This window comes from Macrotis lagotis, chromosome X (genome assembly GCF_037893015.1).
Source record: "Macrotis lagotis isolate mMagLag1 chromosome X, bilby.v1.9.chrom.fasta, whole genome shotgun sequence".
Taxonomy (NCBI): Eukaryota; Metazoa; Chordata; class Mammalia; order Peramelemorphia; family Peramelidae; genus Macrotis; species Macrotis lagotis.
In genome coordinates this window covers 462,501,853-462,520,296 of record NC_133666.1, presented here as the reverse complement: position 1 = coordinate 462,520,296, position 18,444 = coordinate 462,501,853, and the positions used below count along the sequence as shown (strand labels likewise).

General features: G+C 33.3%; 1 protein-coding gene across 11 annotated transcripts in view; it reads left to right on the top strand.

Annotated features, from left to right (window-relative positions):
- Window positions 1–18,444, top strand: part of EPB41L3 (erythrocyte membrane protein band 4.1 like 3) — a 244,688-nt gene that overhangs the window by 67,262 nt on the left and 158,982 nt on the right. For all 11 annotated transcript variants that reach the window (XM_074202418.1, XM_074202413.1, XM_074202416.1 and 8 more), the window contains 2 exons: window positions 19–221; window positions 11,440–11,637. In XM_074202418.1, coding sequence (XP_074058519.1) covers window positions 30–221; window positions 11,440–11,637 — 390 coding nt within the window. In that variant the 5' untranslated portion in view covers window positions 19–29. Of the gene's footprint in view, window positions 1–18; window positions 222–11,439; window positions 11,638–18,444 lie in introns of those variants that run through there.

The window sequence follows — 18,444 nt, the reverse complement described above, 5'->3', positions numbered from 1 at the left end:
ATCTTTCTCTTTTTGCAGAACAATCAATCATGACTACAGAATCTGGATCTGACTCTGAATCAAAACAGGACCAAGAGCCGGAGCACCAAGAAGCCCCTGGACAACAGGGACAAGCTGGGGCTCAACAGCAGCCAACAGAGCAGCCGCTCAGGGAGGAACATCAGCAAGCATTGGAACAATTCTCTGCAGCAGCGGCACATAGCACCCCAGTGAAAAAAGAGGTCAGTCTCAAATCAGTAAATATCAGTTCCTTTTTTTTATTTTACTTTTTTATTTTTCCAATTATATGTAAAGATACAATTCACTTTTTTAATGTTTTCTTCCTCCTACCCTTCCCTTCTCCCCACCCTTGGATAGCAAGTAATCTCATATAAACAATAGATTTATAATCATGTTACACATACTAGTCACACTGTGAAAGAAGAATTGGAGTAAAAATGAAGAAAACCACAAGAAGGAAAAATCCAAAAATTTTTATATAAACATTTTATTTATTTTCCAATTATATACAGTAGTAGTTTCTACCTATAATTTTTGGTAAGGTTTTGAATTTTACAATTTTCCCCCCACCCTTCCTTCCCTCCCCTCACCCACCCTCCCATAGAAAGCAGTCTGATAATCTTTACATTGTTTCCTTGCTTTACATTGATGAAAATTGAATGGATTAGGAGAAAAATATCCTTGAGGAAAAAATAAAATATTAGAGATAGCAAAATAAATATTAGTTCTTTAAAAATTTCTCATCTTTCTCAGCCAATTCCCCATACTGCATCTACTAGCTACCCAACAAATTTGTGGAGGCTATAGTTGGACGGTTATTTCTCCCTCCACAATAAATTAATTAAGTATATTTATTGTGCTTATTTTCAGTATTTCAGAGATTACTTGACATTTTAAAATTAGAAAGAAACCACAAGGGACAAAAGACCATTCTTTTCATATCTCCAGCAGGCAAAAATATTTCCTATTCTAAAAGCTTTGAAAAAGAATTAATTTTTACAAACTATTACTTATTCAGTTCATCATTAAACAAGAACCTTCACCAAAGACACCCATCTTCCTTTAAACAAATTAATTTATCAGCTAAATCCATTATTGCTTTTGAGATATAAATAAGTTGTTCTCCCTCTGCCCTCTTTCTGACATGGCACTTTGGGGAGGGTATGAGGAGATTGGAAAAATAGGAAATCTCTGTTAATGCCCCCTACTTCTTTTGATTAATCAATTTTGATTTGTCCTTGTTGAAGAATATCAAGAGTTAAAACTTGACTTATTTTCTTTTGAAGTGACTCCTGTATGAATCTCTTTGGATAGCAAGGAAAAATTCCCCTATTTGTGTAAGTAAGTTATCAGATTGTACCAAATACTACAAAAATGGGCTTGAGAACTTCTCTTTTCCTCTCCCAGATATATCATTAAGAGTTTGTCTTTTGTTTTTCTTATTCTTGTTGGTCATTGTTTGAGCATCATAAATTGTGAAAGATGAGTGAGTGAATAAGTATTTATTAAGCACATACTGTCTGATCAAGCATGAATATTTCAAAAACAAAAACAAAGACAGTGCTTCATGTCACAGAGCTTATATTCTTACAGGAAGAGATAATGCAAATAGAAAAAGGGTGGCCAGGGAAGAGTATTGTGTTTAAAACAATTAGACGGATGGTGAGTAGAGTCACAAGGGAGTAATTTGATATCCTTTCTGGGATTGATTAGATTATGGTCCTAGAAAAGGAAAACTTAGTGGGGGAAAGAACTGACCAGGATAAGCACACCAAGGCAAGGACATATGTGTAAAGATGGCTGCAAGATAAAGTCAGTTAGTAAATCTGATCATCTTCTTCGTGCTAGTTCTGGGCTAAGTGCTACAGTTACAAAAAGAGGCAAAAGATAGCCTCTTCACTCAAGGAGATAGTAATCTAATGGAGGAGACAACCAGCAAATAAATATGAACAAATGAACTATGTAAAGAATAGATAGAAATAGGGAAAGTTCTAGAATTAAGAGAGGTTGGGGAAAGTTTCCTGAAGAAGATAGGATTGCTTCAGAAGAAAGTGCATATGCACAAATGGGTTACACACATGTATGCACACACATAGTTCTCACTTTACACAAGTAAATCCTCCCATAGACCTCCACATAGAGCACTTTTTAAGTGAATTAGCCCTTTCTTACCTGCTTCATTAAGCCTATATAACAAAGGCATAAACAATACCATATTTCCCTATATATATGATGCACCTTAATTTGGGGGCCCCAATTTTTTTTTAAAATGTATTGAGCTCAAGTTTTATTCATCATAAAACTCATACAACTCCTCATCACCATCAAACACCTTCCATTGACCTGTCCTCATCTGTGTTTGATGATGAATCACTGTCTCAGAAAAGGCTCTGAGTGCTCTCCTGCCTATGCTCTTGTCTGTGGTTGACTACAAGCACTCTCTGGGCAAGTCTGGTGTGTGGACACAGGCTTAGTCCATTCTGTTTCATGAACCTAAAGCACCAGTAGTGTACTCTTGAAATCAGTCACTTCTTTTTCATCAGCAATTCTTCTGGCCTCCTGCTGAACCATCTTTGTGGACGCAGGAATTCCACTGGCCCTTTGCTCTTCAATCCATCTCTACCATTCCCTCTCTAACTCAGACCATTTAGCTGACTTGCCTCTCATGGCCTTCTTCTTCAGGACATTTTCAGTAGAATTTCTTCTTCCCTTAGCCAGCCTCAGATTGCTTTCTCATTTGGAGGACCAAGCTTAGGGTCAGCAGCATGAGTTCCATTCACTTTTGCAAACTGGATCACTTTGAACTTGAATTCAGCACTATATGAAAATCTTTTCTGAGCCATTTCTGGGCAAAATGTGGCAAAACATCACTTAATATACTGGTAACACATGCAAAACAAGGAGCACAAAGACCACAAACATGAAAAAAGCAGGAAATGCAAGTAGAAAAAAAATCTACAGCCACTGTATAAGACATTCCCAAATTTTTTGAAAAAGTGTTCATCTTATATATGGGAAAATATGGTAATACTTTTAATGTAAGTCATAAAATGTCTTCAAATAATATTTATTAAATACTATACCACCATAATAAACAGAATTATGAAATCAAATGTAAAGGTATTGATAAAGTATGCATAGTGCTGCAGAGTAAAGTTAACATAGTTGTGCAGTATATTGCTCCTTCCCCATCCATTGCACCTAGCCTTTATCCCTAGTGCTTGGCTGTGCAACTTTTTTTTTTTCTGAAGATAGATGTTTGGACAGTGAGTCTCTTTTTTCCCTAGTGTTTCTGATGTATATCTGATGATTGTGAGCAATATTATCTTCAAATTATCTTTGACCTTTAAAAAATCTTGAAGTATTTGGATCTTTCGTTTTAATATAAGAAAAACAAAAATCTGGGGCCACATAGCAGGGTGATCATTGAGTGTCTGGGGCCGGATTCAGAACCGGGTGCTCCTGGCTCAAGGGCCAATGCTCTGTCTGCCACCCAGCCACCCCTACTATTATTACTATTTTATTTTATTTTGGGTCTTTTTTTTTCTTCTTTTTGGTTTTTTGCAGGGCAGTGGGGATCGGGTGGCTTGCATGTCACATGGCTGGGTGATTATTGGGTTTATGAGGCTGGATATGGACTCGGGTGCTTGTGGCTCCAGGGCTGGTGCTTCGTCCATTGCACCACCTGGCCATACCTACAATTATTACTATTATTTTTTTTTTAATTTTAATTTTTTTCTCCCCCCTTTACTTTTTTGCCCAAGCAAGCCTATCTATATTCATGGGGGGAGGGGTATTTTGTTTACTTGTAAACAAGTATATTTTATTAATGTAAAGAAAAACATTTGTACAAAATGAGAATAAAAAATAAATTTAAAAAAAGCCAATGGAGGGGCAGTGTGGCAAAGGAAATAGAGAGTTCTAGACTCACAACCCAGAGATCTGAGTTCATATCTTGTCTCAGATATAAATATGTTACTATGGGAACGCTGACTACCCTCTCAGAACCAAAGTGTATCCTCATCTCTAAAATGAAGAAAGGATTAGTATGCCATCTACCTAACTGTTCATGAGGAAAATACCTTGCAAAACTTAAAATGATAGAATAATCATCTTGGTCTAGACCAAGACCAAGTGGTTTCATAGATATGGACCACTGCTGATGCAAATTTACCGTCTTAGAGAATACAGTGAGAGTCTGGTCAATGATTTGCCCAGGATCGTGTATGGGTCAGAGGTGAGGCTTGAACCCAGATCTTTCTGATTTCAAGGCTCTCCCTTTCTCTATTGTTGGTTTGCTTCTCAAAAGAAATGTACAAAGTATCCTCAAAGTTTTAAGGTATTTTTAAGTGATTAAAACTTTAATTGCTTTTTTTAAAAAAAAAAGAAAAGCAAAAATCACTAACATGATAAAATACTCCTGCCAGCTGTTTTGTTGTGAATCTTTTTGGTTTGATCTTGGGTTCTGAAACTTCCTTTTCTTCTTCTGCAGTCTTTGGAAATAGCAACTGGGTCAGATCCTCATGTGACTCAATCAATTCTAAGTCATTCTCATTTTTATGGAATGAAAATTTCTTTCAGAATTTTTTAAATGTAAAGTTGTATTTGCATAATGTGAATATATACACATGCAAACATATTCATACTCATTTTAATATATGTAGCTTTGTATATATAGACACACATGCAGGTATATAGACACATAAACATACATACACATACTCATATGTCTATATAAATTATTAGGAAAGTTACCTGATCTGTATTGGAGAGCCCTAGAAATTCACTAACTTATAAAGTATTAACTCTTTCATAAGTGAGTGTAGAATAACTAATTTTTTAAATTGTGTATGCGTTATGTGTAAAGGCTTATTTCAATATGCATCCCACATTTTAGATTTAGTATCTCTAGAGCCATGATCTTATAATAGCATTTGCTTCATTCCCTTTCCTTCTAAGTATTAAAACATTGCAATGAGAGTATAATCCTCTTTGAACTTTTTGTTTGGGACATTGTAAAATAATTTTAATCAATTTCTCAACAATCCTTTATTTAGCACCTACTATGTGCTGTATTGTAGGATCTGGGAAATATAACATCCTGCTCTCAAGGAAAAGACTTTTCTATAAAAAAAGGAAAACTCTTCTATATAAAAATAAATATAAATTCACAGTGATTTCATTGGAAGCTGGAAGCTGGAAGCAAAGTGCATGGAATCAGAAAGCACCTGGAAGCAAAGGGCATGGAATCAGAAAGCACCTTATGTAAGGAATAATAAACACTTGGGTTGACCTTTGAAGGCAATCTAAGAAACAAAAGTTGAAGGAGTACATTTCAGTCATGGGGGGAAGCCTGTGTAAAGGCAGACATAACAAATGAAATGCTGAGTAGGAAGAACTTCAAGTAAGTCAGTTTAGGAATAATACATTATAACCTTGGAAAGGTCAGCTGGAATAATATTGTGAAAAAAAGATAAGTTGGCATTTTATTCAACAGTTGATAGGTACTAGAGTTTCTTGAGTAAGAGAATGACATATGACATAGGTCAATATTTTAGTAGATGAATTGAAGAGAGGAAGAATAGAGTTAGAGAGACTAAAGTGTAGTTAATTATAGTAACATAGGTTGATATATATAGTAGATGATAAGGTCTGACCTCGAGTGGAGGCCACATGAGTGGAAAGAAGGGGATGGATGTGAAAGACATTGAGGAGGTAGAATTGACAAAACTTGTCTACTGATTTGACAAAACAGGTGAAGGGAAGAGGGAAGAGTTGAGGATAAATAACTACAAGATTGTGAGCCTGAGTAATATGAAGAATTATGGTGATCTCAAAGAAATAGGCAAATGAGAATAAGAAGTAGAAGAAGGTGGGAGAAGATAATGAGACTTATTTTAGACTTTAGCTTGAGATATTTATGGCATGTCCATTCTAAAATATCCCTTGGGCAGCTGGGAATGTGGGACTGGGATAAAGAAGAATGGTTAGTGCTGAATATATAGATATGGAAGTAATTCAAATAGAAATAATAACTGCATTCATGGACATTGTTGAGATTATCATGAGAGAAGGATTCAGCAAGAAAAGAAAAGGATCCTGTACAGGACTTTACAGTTAGGTGACAGGGCAAGGTTGTTGGTCTAACAACAGAAACAGAAGAAGCAGTCATGTAGATGAGAAGAAAACCAAGAGATATCATTGTCATAAAAATCCACAAAAGAGAAAATTCCTAAGGAGAGGACAGGGGGACAATGAGTTAGACCTGTGTTTTGAATTTAAATATTGTTGTACTTGCCAAATGAATTCTTAAAATAGTTTTCTTTCAAAGTCTCCATATTGGAATCCTATGGATGGTTCATATAGTCACATCATGGTGAGAATGTTATAAGTTCAGAAGGAACTTTGACAAAAAATTTTACACGATTGACACAATTACTAAGATTACACAAGAGTTAGCATATGCATTACCTCCAAATGGAGGGATTGTAGTAGTGAGACACTAAGGAAGTCATGGCACAATAGTAGAAGATTAAGCTGAGCTAAAAATAAATGAGAAACCAACTGTGAGAATTCATTTTCTGGCTAATATTAACAGCAACTCATCTGGGAAGGAACAGTAACCATTTTCTTGCAATGTTTGGAATCAGTAAAATGTTTTTAGAGATTTCCTCATCATGACTTGAATACTCTAAGGATTAAATAGCAGTTAGTGTAGGTATTTACTGTAGATTTTAATAAGTGTCAGCATTCAGCATTCCATTTAATACTCAGGGGTATGTCAAATCTCAAAAGGTGTTCTATCATCTAAATGGAACAAGGCCAGTTCTTCATTACCAACATGTATCTATTTCTCTGTATCTACCATCTTATCTACCATCCCATTTTGGCAAAAAAATGGAAAATTCCTTCCCTCAAAGAGCTTGCCTTGTATTGGAAAGGAAACATCATATACACAGATACACCAGTTCAAACTTTACCTACAAAATATTTTGTTCCCAGGATTTTGGAGTGGGATCAATGGTAGCTGAGAGGATTAGGCAATTTCTGCTGGAGCAGGTGGCACCTGATCTGATTTAATACTAATTATTTTATTACTTTTTCTTTCTGTACCTATGACTTTATGGGTGGTGAGAATTGCTTTGAGAAACTTCTCTTCCATGGGAGATCAGAAATCTTCTCTGTAATATTTTAGTATTACTAGTTCAGGTTCAGGCCTTGCCTGAGCTTCCAGTAAGTTGCTTTCAGAGGCAAAACTTAAATCCAAGGCCACTTCCTTATCTACCACACCAGAGTGTCCCAATAATGATAATAGCTGACATATAAGCATTGTAAGATTGACAAAACATTTTATAAATAATACTTATTTTTTCCTTACAATCATCCTGTACTACAAATGTTGTCATTCCTGTTTTACAAATAAGGAAACTGAGTCTCGGAGAGGATAAGTGACCTTTTCATGTCACTGGTGACATTTCAACAGAAGTCTTTCCTGATTTTATGTTACTTTTTTGACTTGCCCTTCCTTTTGCCATTGCTTTGAACTCTTGACACATAAACCTTTTTCCTATAAAGTGCTGTTACTGCCAACTATTTCCTTTTTGTCATATCCTATTGTCATTTGGCTGCGCCCCTTACAGAAATTCACCATTGTGACTCCCAATCATTTATCACTTGTAGGCTCAGTTTTTCAGTATCCTTTTCAGGACAGCCAGTCTAATAATAAGTGAGCAAACATTGTGGTTCCTTATCCCCAAACGTATAGCATACAATTTATCCAATGTTTCCTAACCTTTCACATGTTTTGGCACTCACAAGAGTTGCTACTAGATCTTTTTCTGCTAATACAGAAAGCCTATGCTTTAAAAACAAAAGAAAACAAATAAAAAAACCAGACTCTAGATCAGTTCCCCAAATGTAACCTTCCTGTTGAAGCTTTGTAACAAGAATTATAATATTATATTCATGAATGTATTTCATTTCCTCTCCCTTAACTAGACTATAAATCCTCTGAAGGCAGGATAATGTCTTATTTAAAATTTATCTAAGAATTAATCTTACTGATATTAAAGGGATTATAATCCATTTTATTAATTTATATGATTATTCTAATTTTAGACAATACTTTTATTAAGTCCTTTGTGATTACATATAATGCCATTATAAAGGTCATTGAAGGGAAAATTGATATATGTTTTGACAATGATTTTCAAGATATATTTCTAAAGATGTAATTAATAAATCAAAGAGCATTATAATTTTGTTAAAATATGGTATTCTACTTTCTAAAAAGGTTTGTACAGTCCTCACACACAGTAAGTTTATATGCTTCTCCACATATCAAGCCCTTAATAGATATTTTTCTAATTGGAATAGAATAACTTTTTTGATATTCAGTTGAATTGTTAGGTATGAAGAGTATCTAGGTTTTTGCATGAACTAGAATTCAGAAACCTCCCATTAGCCTCTTGGGATCATAACCTTAAAATGAGAATTAAAACTAAACATTTATAGGAAGCTAGGTATGTGCCTTAGGAAAGATAAGAGTAAAAGTAATTTTTCAATCCCAAGTCATGGGAGCTACCTTTTTATCAATTCTTCATTTACATTGGCTGCTCTTTTGCCCAGCTGTGAGAAAGATTAGGTATCATTCCTATAAAAATAGGAAGCAACTCAATGCTAAAGGAGTTGTAGAGGAACAGGTATTCAAATTCATTACTGGTTGAATTGCAAACTTGTGCAACCTTTTTGAGAAACTCTATATAGTAAGTTAAAAACAATCATACTCTTTGATTCATTAATAATACTGTTTAGAGTAGATCTTGAAAATATTATTAAAAACAACAAAAATAAACTTTTTATTCAAAGATTCTTTTATCAGTATTATATTTAATCACAAAGAAACAAATAAAAAATTAACATCTTAAATGGCCAGCAATAGAGATATCATAAAATGAATCTTGGTATATTAATGAAATTATAATCCATTTAAGACCAATACATTTAAGAAATGCAAATAGATCAAAAAAGACCGTATTAAATAATGGGAATGGGGGGAAAAGCATAGCATTGAACCTTATTTAAAGAAAAAATGAACAAGAATGAAGGACAAAAATTCTTGATTAAGAATTGATGAGAATGAATGAAAATGGTTTAGTATACTGTATATATGTTGAAATTGCTTTCAACATAAATAGTTGCTAAGTAAGTTTAATTGGTTATTTTGAATTTCAATGCTAAGTTTATAATGGACCCTGCAACAACAATAGCAAAAGCATCTTGCATTGTATTTTCTCTTCCCATTAGTTCCCACTCAAAATGTTTAATGAACCTAAAAAACCATGTCTATATGGAATTATTCCTGGAACTTAGGAACTTAAGGATATCCCCCAAAGAATTTTCACATAGAAGTACATGTATTTGGATAGTAGAAAACTGGCAGATTTGCCTGCATGAAGGGAGAATATTTAAGGGGAAAATTTAAACTAGCTTATTATTGTGTCTGACTTGCTATGATGACTCATCCCTATAGGTAACATGATAGACAAAATTCCAAGATTTCCAGACTACTTCTTAAACTACCTCAAGGCCAAAACAAAGTTACCATTATATGACCTTTAGGAGTTTCTATTTTAATGCTCTGGAGCCAAAATATTTATAGTGAGAAATTTGGACTGAGCTGCCAGACATAGGTTCTTTAGGTGAGAACAACCCAGCAGCTAAGCATTCTTCTGAAATAAATGATATGTCATTTTCTTTTCTCCTCACCAGCTCAGAAAACTAGTTCTTTATTTTTCTTAAAGACTCTTCAGGGCTTCTACCTGTGCAAAGTAAGAGATGAAATGACGATGTTAATAGTCTATTCAATTGGAGTAGTACAAAGCAAGAGTTACTTTCTATCAGGAAAGAGAGAAAGGTTGACACTAAAACATAAGTCTTTTTTGTTGTTAATATTATAGCCTAAGAGAAACTTAAGCATAGCAGTGATAAATGGTCACTTAAGTGACTTGCATTTATCATATTATTTTAGCAGGATGTTGGAAAAATCATTGAAAAAGAGTTTCCTAAATATTTAAGAAAATCATACAAAATTTGAGATGTCCCTCTCTTTCTTTGTTCTGTCTTTTGTCATGTATATAGGAAGAATTGACATGAATTATTGGCCTATTTATGATTTTTTTTCTTTTGGTGATATACAAGGAATGGGGGGAAATTTTTTTGAGGGAGATGCAATGATTCTATCAGGGATTTAAAGGATTTCTAGGAGATTGAGAGGTGAATCTTATTGTTGCAGTAGGACTTCCTATGTCCTGTTGAATCTAGCCTGGACTGGTCTGTTTCTGTTTGAAGGCAGATTAAGGCTTTGGAACAGATCTCACCCATTCTCATGCTAGCTCATTATAGTGAAGGGAAACAGACTTGGAGGATTAATTTGTGATGAATTTCAGTGATGCTTATTATATTGAATTAATTTTGAGTCTTCAGATATTTTTATGTTGGTAAAATTTAAGAAAAGATTAGGTTTTACAGCTTTACTTTTTTTCTGTGCTTTAACATGAAAAATTTATTAGCATATTTGTTCATGGGTCAGATGTGGTCAAGTATTTATTAAGCCCTTACTATTTTCTATGCACCGAAGATACAAAGAAAAAAACTCTCTGCTTTCAAGGAATTTATGTTAATATATTTACATGTATGCATACACATATATATTTATGGGCATGCATATAAATGTTGCTATTCAGCTGTTTCAGTCTTGCCCAACTTTTTTCTGTCCTTATTTGAGGTTTTATTGGAAAAGATACTGGAGTAGTTTGTCTTTTATTTTTCAGCAGATGAGGAAACTAAGGCAGATGGGTTAACGGACTTGACCAGCAACATACTACTAGTAACTGTCTGAAGATGAGTCTTCCTGATTCCATACCCAGTATGGAATAGGCCCATGCATGCATGTTCACAAGTGCTCATATGTGGTATATGGCCATCACATATGTACATACAGTGAAATACATGTACACATGGTTCATATTTATAATATATATATATATATATATAACAGGTATATATTATGAGATTATAATTAATTAAAATTAGGATACAGTAGATATAAATGAATGGGATTTATTTTAGGGTCCTGCAGTGTCCAGTTGTCACATAATGCCTTGAACAAGTGTTGATAGTTCATCCTTTTCTTTTTATTGAATATTTTGGATTTCATGCTTACAATAAAATGACTTGCTATATCATACCAATGCAAGCATTTAAGGTAGAATAATATGCATATATAGATCTATGTCAGTTAATCATATCCTTTCAATATCTTTTACTCCATAATGGGGAAAAATATGTTCTTAATGTACTATGTTGTACCCTGAGTTATAAAGCATTATTTATTTTTTCTTGTCTTGCAATTAAAACTTTTGTGTTGGTCCTTCACAGGTCACTGACAAGGAACAGGAGCTTGCTGCTACAGCATCAAGACAGCTTGAATATCAGCAGTTTGAAGAAGATAAACTTTCTCAGAAATCTTCTTGCAGCAAACTTTCTCGCTCTCCTTTGAAGATTGTTAAAAAGCCTAAAAGCATGCAGTGCAAAGTGATACTTTTAGATGGAACAGAATATCTCTGTGATGTTGAAGTAAGTTGTTATGAGTTGTTTTTTGCCAACTGAGGAAACTGGGTGGTGAGGGAGATTTTGGTCCAGGATTCTTGAACCTACTGAGCATAAGTATAGTTTACAGGCAAACTGTCCTTTTCTTATATGTTAAGGCATTTTCAAATGTTGCATGGCCAAAAAAATTCACATCCATGCAGGACCTGCCTGTAATTTTTTCTGGAGTTGTATGCAAGAAGTCATCTTATTTTAAAGTAAACATTATAGAGGATTTCAGTACAATGATTTTGTGGTGCCAAGTTAACAAGGACATTCACAATAACAGACAAAGGATTGGTAATTTACTTGATTCTGACAATACTAAGTGACTTATTTTTGCGTCTTAAATTGGTTCATGATATATGTGGTGTTTTTCTTTAAAAAGAAAAAAAGGAAAAATAATTTTTTGGTGATAAAATTATTTGGAGTAGAATTGGAATGGGGGAAGAAATTCTTAGAACTATTATTCCCTAAATGTAATTGTTCACAGACTTTAAGAATCTTCAAATGGGAATATCTTTTAATCTTTTGAAAAACTTTTAGACCAAATGTTTAGTTGACAGTGTTCAAATTACAGCAGAATTTATTCATACTGGTCATTTAGTTTGATATATATTGATAACTCCACAACTGTTAATGCCAAAATAAATGGATATTACCAAGGTGAAAAATATGTCTCAGGACTCTAAATGCACCTTTTTTATGGCTGCTGAATTTGTCTATTCTTCTTGACTCATAGACAGTACTTGATTTAAATGTTTACTTTGTCACCAGAATATATAGGAATATACAAGTTTTCTTCTGGAATCTGAGTGATCATGACAGTCCCTGAGAAGAAAATATTGTTTTTTATTTTGAAAATTTCCTGCTTTATGGGAAAAAAAAAACTATTCTTGGTCAAGGAACATTGATTATTCTCTTTCTCTAATAGAAAGCTATCTCTTATTGATTCTAAATTCATACTTGAGAGAAAATTCAAATGAAGTTATTGAAGACAATTTTGTTGTCATGAGAAAATTAATTTTCTGAAGAAGAATCTAGAAAGTACACTACATCATACAGATAAAAATATAATCTCGTCTGAACCACTTCAGTTTACTATGAGGCATATCCAGAAATCTGCTATACACACATGTAGAGTAATACTATATCCCTATTACACACTGTGTTTTCTGGTACTATATTTTCACATTCAGAGCTTTATTATGCTTTAATTAAGTTTTATAATAGTATTGTTTTGTGTCAGTGATAATGGTTTTTGAGTTTCCTTTCCTTTAAATGTGAGATTTAAAAAGACTTGTAAAATTCTTAAGTATAATTTCATTATATCCAGGTTCAAAACTCTTTTTCTGGAAATTTCTTACATAGACAGTCACCTGAGAAAATACATTCATTGAACTTTTCAGTCATACTTCTCTTCTATTAAGCAAGAGATACATGGAATGCCTTTGCAAGCCATATCTCTAGCAATAATTTCTAGCAATAAACAATTCAGCATTATACTTTTCTTTCCAACTCTTCTTTAAGATTAAGTGCATAAATGAGTGCAAGTTTGGTGCATAAAATTGAAGGAAGTTTTAAAACTTTTTAATTTTAGCACTGGAGGAATTTCTTTCCTGAAGAAGTCTGCTCAGAGACTATGTCCAATTTAACACCTCTGTGAAATAAATCATTTTTGCTGATTACCTGTTATTATGTGGTACATAGATTACTTCTGTTCCTGTACATTCTACTTTATGAAATACCACATACTATGAATGTAATATGTAATATTCATTACACTTTTTTACTATAGTTAAATGAGTGATCTGGCTGTGGACTTAAATTATATACTTTGGGATCCTTTTCTGGCTAAATTGTTTCCTTTTACTTCTATATTAGTTATTTCTTCAGTAATTAGAATTATATGAACAAAATTGATGTTATAGATTTTTTAATTTACTAATTGGCAAGGACAAGGTATGAATTTTATTTTGCAAAGAAAAATATATGAGAAGGAAAATGTAGTATTGGTTACCTTTTGACTTAGAAGTCAATGTAAAATTTCAGGCATGAAAATTGTAAAGGATTTTTATATTGTATTATTTTGTTTGAACTTCCGATGCTATAGAATCATGGATTCAGAAGACTCTACAGAAATAAGAGGTATCCAGAAAGATCTTCAGATTGGAAGTGGTATCTATGGATTTTAATCCTGTCTCTATCTCATTAACAGGTGATCTTGATAAAGTCAGTCAAGTTTTCTGAGTTCCATTTTCCTTGTCTAGAAAATGAAACAGTTGAACAAAATCTCAGAGATCTGTTCTTGTTCACCAAGACTGTGATTGGTTCAGTGTTTATACTTGACTTCATAGAAAGCCCAGGGTTAAATGACTATGTCCCAAGTCACATAATTATTCACACCATTAGGTTCAGAACTTGTGACTTTGGATCTCAGTACCATGCAATTTCCAGAATACCTACTTGCATCACAACAGATTAATTTGATCACTGTATCTTTCACAAATGAGTCATTTGTTTTGCTAAATGGTTATAGGAACTAAATCTGTTTAGCTAAGAAAATGCAAGGCATAGTTGTATGGTGAAAAGATCTTTGTATTGGGAGTTTAAGGATTTGTGTTTAGATAGTCAGCCATGGACTACTTATGCTACCTTGAGGAACTTGGCTTAATCTCTAGCAAGATGAAAATTAAAACAACTCTGAGGTACCACTTCACACCTATCAGATTTTACCCATTCTTAAAAAGAAAAGATGGATTAGGTCTATTTTAAATTCCTTCAACCTACAAATCCCTAATTCTGTGTACTGAATAATAATAATAATAGAATCAATACTCAACTTTCATGGGGTTAAAGTTCTTAGAAAATGACACAGGAATAAAAAATATAAATTTTGATACTGTGATCCTATGGGAAATAGGGAATTATTTTTTCATGACCACCCCAAAACTCTAATCTTTTGTTAGAAATTGCTGAAAATATACTTTTCCACTTCTTTACAACAAACTTGAATTATGATAATATGCTATTTCCTAACACAGTAACCATGAAATAATTCATAAAATGCAATACAAAAAAATAAAATCAGTAAAATGCAAAACATTTTTGCTCCCCTAGAATTCTGTGACATTTTATGCTAACATTTCAATAAAAAATCATTGCTTTCAGACAACATTCACTTTTCATAACCTGTGAAATCTTCAATATCATAAATTCTGTACAGCAAATAAAATTCTTAAAATTAAAATTCTTTTTAACCAGAATCTTACTTTCTACTGTATCAGATAGTGGTGTGAGGGTATTGTACTTCTGAAAACAAAGCAGAGGTTGTTAGAATTTTAGTTGCTAATGTCAGGAGATGCTGGAATTGGTAGGGTTTAGACATCACCTTAGAATTCAAAGGACTTGCAGTACACTTTATGGGGCATAATTGCAATATAAAACTTTAGTATTAAAATCAAATAATGAAAATGTATGAAAAATGTATAGGAGCTCTTTAAAATGGTAGGGTAAATAAGACCAGTTAAGAGCCCAGTGCTGCACAAATTTATATGTATCATGTTTCAGTTTTTTTCTTTACTTCTCATAGCTGAAAAAATATGTGTGGTTGACAATGTGAAAGTAAAAAATGAGTTTACTAATAAAATCATGAAAATACTTGTTGTAACAAAAGTTAAATGGTGAATGTTGAGAACTGACTAATGCTGATTTATGTATCTTGCTATTTTAAGTTTAAAAAGAACTTTTCTCATGATCCTCCTGATAGTACAAGTATAAAAAAACCCTATTTATTAATAATAAACTATAGCTCAAAGAGATAGAATGACTTGCCTTTAGATAAATAACTTATAAATGACTAAAGAGGGATTTAAACTAAAGATTTCTTATCTTCCAAGTCTATTGTATTGTACTGTCCTCAGTGACATGAAATGGTGAAAAGGAAGGAAATGGCCACAGGAAAAAATGCAAGGTCTAAAATTCTAGCATTATTTAAGTGATAGAAAGCTATTCCCAAAACAACAACAAATAATCTTAAAGTCTGAATTGAAGAGACCTAATCCCAGGAAAACAGTGGAAGATGAAGTGAGAAACAATCCACCAGGACAATTTAAATTTCCTTTTGTCCTTCATAAATGTCTTTAGCACTAAAAGCAAGATGAAACCTGGCAACTCAGGAATTAGAATTCTGAGACAAAATAAAGGAAAACAGCCTTAATTAACCTATAATCATTATATATGTGTGTGTGTACACACACACACACACACACACACACACATACACACATACACATATAAATCTATATTCATACAATGTATGTATACAAAGAATAGTAAACTCCTGTCTTTTTGGACCATAAGATAGCAGAATGTCTTTTCCCTATGGAATACTCAAAGGAAGAATTTTCAGTAGGTCAAAAGTGGCAAAGTCTTTCTAAGAGCAATTCTGAATTAAGGTATTGAGCACAGCTAGGTGGTACAATGGATAGGGCACTGGTCTTGGAATCGGGAGGACTGGAGTTCAAATCTGGCCTCATACAATTGACACTAACTAGCTCTTGTGTGACTCTGGGCAAGTCACTTAAACCTGACTGTCTTGTATCCAGGTCTATGTCCAGTCATCCTCATTCATATCTGGCCATTGGACCCAGATGGCTCTGGAGGAGAAAGTGAGACTGGTGACTTAGTACAGCACCCCCTCACTCAAATTCATTTCATGTGCTTGTCATAGCATTGCCTCCCTGATGTCATGGTCTTCTTCGAGAATGAAGGACAAATATTATTGAGAACAGTTACTGTTTTTTAGATATTTCTTTTCAGGGACATAAATCTTTTTCTCAGTCTTCATCATGGAATGCTGGTTGGGTTCTATCCTACTTCTGAGATCTTTTTTGCATTTGTTTTATTTTTCCCTGTCACACGTTCACCTCAAAATTTATCAACACACTTCTCTTGGTTACTTAAAGTTGAAGGAAAAGCTAATTTGAATGGTATAATTGTGATGACTTAAGCATATATTTGGAAACTATGTGGCTAAATGTGTGTGTTTATATACAAAATAAGCATACACCTTTGTGTATGTGTGAATGTGTAAAATCAGAAGCGGTTCTTAATTGAAGAGTGGTCAAATAATATGTAAAAGTGATTCTTCATCTCATTTATTTTTAATTTTTCCAGTTTACACTCCTTTCCTTCCCTCTCTCCCATGGTAGCAAGCAATACAATATTTGATGTACATATGAAATTATTTTTAACATATTTTCATATTAGTCATGTTGTGAATGTAGAATCAGAGGATGATGGGTCTCTCAGAATTGTCCTTGATCACTGAACTGCTGAGAGGAGCTGCCTGCATCATAGTTGACCATCTCACAATGTTTCAGTTAGCATGGTTCTCCTGGTTCTACTCACTTCACTCAGTTCAAACAAGTATTTCCAGGTTTTGCTGAAGTCAGCCAGCTAATACTTTCTTACAGAATACTAGTCCTCTGTAACATTCATATACCATAACTTGTTCAGCTATTCCCCAGTTGATGGGCATTTTCTAATTTTTTGTCATTAAATAAAGGGGGCTACTATAAGTAGTTTTCTACATGTGGATTTTTTCCTTTTATATTATTTCTTTGGGATATAGATTGAGCAATGGTATTACTAGATCAAAGGATATGTAATTTTATTGCCCTTTGGGTATAGTTCCAAATTGCTCTCCAGAATGATGGATCAGTTCACTACTCCACCAACAATGCATTAGTGTCCCAGTTTTCCAACATCTTCTCCAGTATTTATCATTTTCCTTTTTTGTCATTTCAACCAATCTGATGGTTTGGTGGTACTTCAGATTTGTTTTAATTTGCATTTCTCTAAAAATGATTTGGAACATTTTTTTCATGTGACTATACATAGCTTTAATTTCTTCATCTGAAAACTGTTCATATATTTTGAGCATTTAACAATTGGAGAATGATTTATGTTCTTATAAATTTGACTGAGTTCTCCCAGCTTTCTGCATTTTTTTAGTCAAAATTACCCATTTTGTAATTTATGTTCTCTATCCCTCTATCCTCCCCTCTCCACAGATCTGACAGATAGACTATTCCTTGTTCTCCCAATTGGCTTATGGTATAATTCTTTATCTCTAAATTCTTACCCATATTGACCTTATCTTGGTATATGTTGTGATACACGCCTTGTTTCTGTCATAATATTTTCCAGATTTCCCAATAGTTTTTGTCAAATAGTGAGTTCCTATTCCTGAAACTGGAATCTTTGAGTTTGTCAAATAGAAGATTACTATAGTCATTTACTACTGTTTCTTTTATACCTAACTGATCTACTTCTCTATTTCTTAGCCAGTACCAGATATTTTGATAATATAGTTTTAGACCTATACAGCTAAGCTACCTTCCTTTGTATTTTTTATTGTTTCCCTTGATATTCTTGACCTTTTGTTCCTTCAGATGTGAAAAAAATTATTCTCAAAAAATTACCATACATTAACCACTATATCAAGAAAAAATACTCTAGATCATCAACAATAAGAGAAATACAAAATACATCTCTTTACTCTCATATTGGCAGAGATATAATCAATTTAGGAAAGATACACTTGTGTATTATTGGTGGTACCATCATTTTGGAAAGCAATTTGGAATTATGCAAATAAAATTATTAGAATGACTAAACCTTTGATCCAGAGATTCCATTTACTAGGCTTATACCTCAAGAAGGCCATTTATAAGAAGAAAACTTCCATATGTACCAAAATATATATATAGCACTGCTTTTTTATAGCAA